Source organism: Dendrobates tinctorius, unplaced genomic scaffold (assembly GCF_039654945.1).
Source record: "Dendrobates tinctorius isolate UK_male_01 unplaced genomic scaffold, ASM3965494v1 ptg000158l, whole genome shotgun sequence".
Classification (NCBI taxonomy): domain Eukaryota; kingdom Metazoa; phylum Chordata; class Amphibia; order Anura; family Dendrobatidae; genus Dendrobates; species Dendrobates tinctorius.
In genome coordinates, this window is record NW_027361825.1 from 3730535 (window position 1) to 3736534 (window position 6000).

General features: G+C 42.0%; 1 protein-coding gene across 1 annotated transcript in view; it reads left to right on the forward strand.

Annotated features, from left to right (window-relative positions):
- LOC141051773 (cytochrome P450 2G1-like) overlaps positions 1-5357 on the forward strand; it is a 37830-nt gene extending 32473 nt beyond the window's left edge. The window contains exons 8-9 of the mRNA XM_073548796.1: positions 3913-4054; positions 4813-5357. Coding sequence (XP_073404897.1) covers positions 3913-4054; positions 4813-4997 — 327 coding nt within the window. The 3' untranslated portion in view covers positions 4998-5357. The remainder of the gene's footprint in view (positions 1-3912; positions 4055-4812) is intronic.
- Positions 5358-6000: the final 643 nt, after the last annotated feature.

The window sequence follows — 6000 nt, forward strand, 5'->3', positions numbered from 1 at the left end:
AAGCTACCAATTAGATCTCACTCGTATCAACTACCAACTAGATCTCATTCCTATAAGCTACCAATTAGATCTCACTCCTATCAACTACCAACTAGATCTCACTTCTATGAACTACCAACTATATCTCACTCCTATTAACTACCAACTAGATCTCACTCCTATCAAATAAATCTTTCTCCTATCTATTGCCAACTAGATCTCACTCCTATCAACTACCAACTGGATCTCCCTCCTTTCAACTTCAGACTCGATCTCACTCCTATCAACTATCAATTAGATCTCACTCCTATCAACTATCAATTAGATCTCACTCCTATCAACTACCAACTATATCTCACTCCTATCAACTGCCAAATGGATCTCACTCCTATCAACTACCAACTGCATCTCACTCCTATCCACTACCAACTAGATCTCACTCCTATAAGCTACCAATTAGATCTCACTCCTATCAACTACAAACTAAATCTCACTCCAATCAACTACCAACTAGATCTCACTCCTTCCAACTGCCAAATGGATCACACTCCTGTCAACTACAAACTAGATCTCACTCCTATCAACTATCAATTAGATCTCACTCCTATCAACTGCCAACTATATCTCACTCTTATCAACTAGATCTCACTCCTATCAACTACCAACTGGATCTCACTCCTATCAACTTCAAACTAGATCTCACTCCAATCAAATACCAATTAGATCTCACTCCTATCAACTATCAATTAGATCTCACTCCTATCAACTACCAACTAGATGTCACTCCTATCAACTAAATCTTTCTCCTATCAATTGCCAACTAGATCTCACTCCTATCAGCTACCAACTGGATCTCCCTCCTTTCAACTTCAAACTCGATCTCACTCTTATCAACTATCAATTAGATCTCACTCCTATCAACTACCAACTATATCTCACTTCTATCAACTACCAACTAGATCTCACTCCTATAAGCTACCAATTAGATCTCACTCCTATCAACTACCAACTAGATCTCATTCCTATAAGCTACCAATTAGATCTCACTCCTATCAACTACTAACTAGATCTCACTTCTATGAACTACCAACTAGATCTCACTCCTATCAACTAAATCTTTCTCCTATCTATTGCCAACTAGATCTCACTCCTATCAACTACCAACTGGATCTCCCTCCTTTCAACTTCAGACTCGATCTCACTCCTATCAACTATCAATTAGATCTCACTCCTATCAACTACCAACTATATCTCACTCCTATCAACTGTCAAATGGATCTCACTCCTATCAACTTCAAACTAGATCTCACTCCAATCAAATACCAATTAGATCTCACTTCTATCAACTACCAACTGGATCTCACTCCTATCAACTACCAACTAGATCTCACTCCTATAAGCTGCCAATTAGCTCTCCTATCAACTACCAACTAGATCTCACTTCTCTGAACTACCAACTATATCTCACTCCTATCAACTACCAACTACTAGATATCGCTCCTATCAACTATTTCATTCCTATCAACTTCAAACTAAATTTCACTCCTGTTTACTACCAACTAGATCTCACTTTTATCAACTACCAATTAATTCTCACTCCTATCAACAATCAATTAGATCTCACTCCTATCACCTACAAGCTAGATCTCACTCCTATCAACTTCCAACTAGATATCACTCCTATCAACTACCAACTGCATCTCACAACTTTCAACTTCCAACTCGATCTCACTCCTATCAACTACCAACTAGATCTCACTCCTGTTATCAACTACCAACTGGATCTCCCTCCTATCAACTTCGAACTCGATCTCACTCCTATCAATTACCAACTATATCTCATTCCTATCAACTGCAAACTAGATCTCACTCCTATCAACTAAAACTTGCTTCTATCAACTACCAATTAGATCTTGCTCCTACCAAGTACCAACTGTATCCTATCAACTTCAAACTTGATATCACTCCTTTCATCTACCAACTGGATCTCGCTCCTATCAACTTCAAACTAAATCTCACTCCTATTAATATGATTAGAGAAAGCTTTGGCCCACAGCCCCCAATGCCCTCTTAGCTGCCCAGCCCTGTTCCTCCAAAATCAACTTCACCATGACAGAAGATCAGCTCTCCACCCTCCTGTCAAGATCACACCTCACCACTTGCATGCTTGACCAGCTCCCATCCCACCTCATCCCTAACCTTGCCACAGTCTTCATCCCTACTGTAAAACACCTCTTCAACCTCTCACAAATGGTGTGTTCCCCTCATCCTTCAAACATGCCTCGATCACACCCATCCTCAAAAATACCTCCCTTGACCCATCCTCTATGTCTAGCTATCACCCGATATTTCTTCTCCCTTATGCCTCAAAACTACTGGAACAGCATGTCCATCTTGAACTGTCCTCCCACCTCTCCTCCTGCTCACTTTTTGACCACTTACAATCAGGTTTCCGACTGCATCACTCAACTGAAAACTGCCCTAACTAAAGTCACCAACGACCTACTAACCGCCAAGAGCAAGCGACACTACTCTGTCCTCCTTCTCCTTGTCTTCTGCCTTCGACACTGTGGACCATTCCCTCCTGCTACAGATTTTCTCATCTCTTGGCATCACAGGCTTGGCCCCATCCTGGATCTCATATCTAACACTGAACATTCAGTGTCTCTCTCTCCCACACCACCTCCTCACCTCGCCTCCTGTCTGTCGGTGTTCCTCAAGGCTCAGTCCTAGGACTGCTACTCTTCTCAACTACACCTTCGGCCTGGGACAGCTCATAGAATCTCACGGTTTGCAATATCATCTCTATGCCGATGACACACAGATCTACCTATCTGGACCTGACCTCACCTCCTTACTGACCAAAATCCCACAATGTCTGTTTGCTATTTCAGCTTTCTAAAACTGAACATGGACAAAACAGAATTCATCATCTTTCCCCCATCTCACTCTACCCCTCCACAAGACCTATCCATCAATGTCAATGGCTGCTCACTTTCCCTAGTCCCGCATGCTCTGTGCCTCGGGGTGATCCTCGACTCTGCTCTCTCTTTCAAACCACAAATCCAAACCCTTGCCTCCTCCTGCCGTCTCAGACTCAAAAATATTTCCCGGATCCGTGCATTCTTTGACCATGAAACCACAAAAACACTAGTGCATGCCATTATCTCTTGCCTCGACTACTGCAACCTCCTACTCTCTGGCCTCCCCTCTAGCACTTCGGCACCACTCCAGTCTATCCTACACTCTGCTGCCCGATTAATCCACCTGTCCACCTGTCTCCTCATTATTCCCAACCTCTCCCCTATGCCAAAGCCCTTTATTGGCTTCCTATCGTCCAGAGGCTCTAGTTCAAAATCCTAACTATGACATACAAAGCCATCCACAACCTGTCTCCTCCATACATCTGTGACATGGTCTTCCGGTACTTACCCACACGCAACCTTCAATCCTCTCAAGATCTCCTTCTCTACTCCCCTCTCATCTCTTCTTCCCACAACCGCATACAAGACTTCTCCCGTGCTTCCCCCATACTCTGGAAATCTACCCCAACACATCAGACTCTCACGTACCATGGAAACCGTCAAAAAGAACCTGAAGACCCATCTCTTCCGACAAGCCTACAACCTGCAGTGATTCTCAGTCTACTGAACCGCCACATGACCAGCTCTACCCTCTCCTAGTGTATCCTCACCCATCCCCTGTAGACTGTGAGCCCTTGCGGGCAGGGTCCTTTCTCTTTCTCTACTTGTGTGTGTCTTGTATTGCTCATGTTTATTGTACTTGTCTATATTTGCCCCTTTTCACATGTAAAGCGCCATGGAATAAATAGCGCTATAAAAATGTATAATAATAATAATCAGCTACCAACTACATCTTACTTTTAACCCTTCATTTTTCTACATTTACAAATTTTATACATTACTTTTTCAGGGAAGCTTCGTGTTCCCAGTTCTGACTTCTGTCCTAAAAGACCCCAAACATTTCAAAAACCCTGAGGAGTTTGATCCTGGACACTTCCTTAATGAGAAAGGCGGCTTTATGAAAAGTGATGGATTTATGCCATTCTCTACAGGTAAGATATTATTACATTATTAAAGCAAACAAATGATCTGTAAACTATGACTGAAAATGAACCAGGGTTTATAATATAACAATATTCTACTTTTATATGGTTTGTGGATACGTACTGGGATTAGAAATACCAAAAACATCACCTGATAGGATTTGGGAATCAGTTGATTTATTTTGTTCTTACAAATATACTACAATAAATGTAAGAACCATCACATAAAACAAGGATGAGACAGATGGAATTTCCTCGGTCAGTCCTTTCATTTCCAGGGGAGATTAGCCTCTGCCAGTGATGTTTGGCAGCTGCTTTCTTCTCTTTCTCCATTGAAAACACTTGAAGGCTCAGCTGAGCCTGGCGCTCATGTGTATGGTGGAGTCAGGAGACGTAGCCTTCTGCTGATGGCTGTTTATTATTTCACCAGCTTAAAGGCCTATTACATTAAAGCCTATCAATTTTAACCATCTAATATGTATGGAGGACCTTCTCTCTCCTTGAGTAAGATTTCTGGTGTGAGGTACACTACAACTCATGAATTAGACAAGCTGCGATGTCTCGTCCTCATTCCGTCCCAGTTCTGCCCACTTTGGCAAAGCTAGGAGAAACTGATGTGAAAACACCAAAAGTTGCAAATTGTTTGCACAACTCCCAAATTGCACAAAAGTGTTGCAACTTTTCAAAGCAATTTGCCCCAGAAAACACTGGTTGGTGTTTAAGTTTTGCTTCACTCCTTATCTTGTACACTCATTTGGTTTTCTCAGGCAAACGCATTTGTTTGGGAGAAGGCCTGGCTCGCATGGAGCTCTTCCTCTTCCTAACCACCATACTGCAGAAATTCATCCTGGAGCCTACCGTAGACAGAAGGAATCTGAACGTAAGACCCGAGCCCAACACCAATGCTTCCAGACCTCAGAACTACCAGATGAATGTTGTCTCTCGTTTCTGAGCAGAATACAAACTTCTTGCAAAAAGGAAACCTAGAAGTTCCAGAACTTACTATATAAGACGTGTCCTCTAATGTGGGAAGAATATCAACTGATAAAACAATACATAGCATCAGGTGCACAAAAAATTGTGTATTTTTTTATTTTTAGTATTTTCGTGCAACAATAATAATGTACAGAATAGAATCGTAATTTTATATATCCAAAATTATTTTATGTTAATAAAAATATCAGACTGTGAAGTGTCCGGTCTGTTTTCCTTGATGCAGTACACATTGTTTTTTTTCTTGATTATTTCTTTTATTGTGGCTTGTGTTATCTCTGTGCATTTTGTCTGCAATAAAAGAAGACCCCACAACGTATCTGAGTCTCCACCATTGCCTCCAGTGTCTTCAGCACTAATGTCACATCGACAACGCTGCAAGTGATCAGTGAGCTCAGCAGCTCTCAGAGTGGTTGCAGCACTGTTAATGTGACGTCTGCAGTACTGTTGATATCACGCCTGTACTGAATATACCAAGGATAGCAGCGGAGTCAGAGCCGGACTAAGGAAGGGCCACCAAAGCACAGTTTGTTTATTAAATAAACAAACTACATTTTTGGAAAGGTAATGTAAAACCCATTTAATCTTATGAGTATGTCCAAAACCAGAAATTTAGTTGCATGTAATGTTAGTATGAAGCCATCAGTTCAAAAAAGCAACCTACTTGGCGTTAGCAACTACATCTGTCAGGTCCCAGAGGAACTTAGGCCTTCATCCTTTAACCTCTATACAGAGATCTAGACCTACTATAGGCCCCCCTGGGTTGTGCCCATGGAGTAGCTGCTGGCCAGAGGAGCGATTCTAAAGCAACAGTAGTGAAGATAGCTGGGTCAGTTACCGGAGGTACAGAATCGGGAGACAAAACCGTAGTCAGCAAAATAACTGGGGTCACAGGCCTGGAAGTCAAAGAAAGATCAGACAAGCTGAGGTCTGAATCATTAGGAAAATGGAGTTAGATGGAG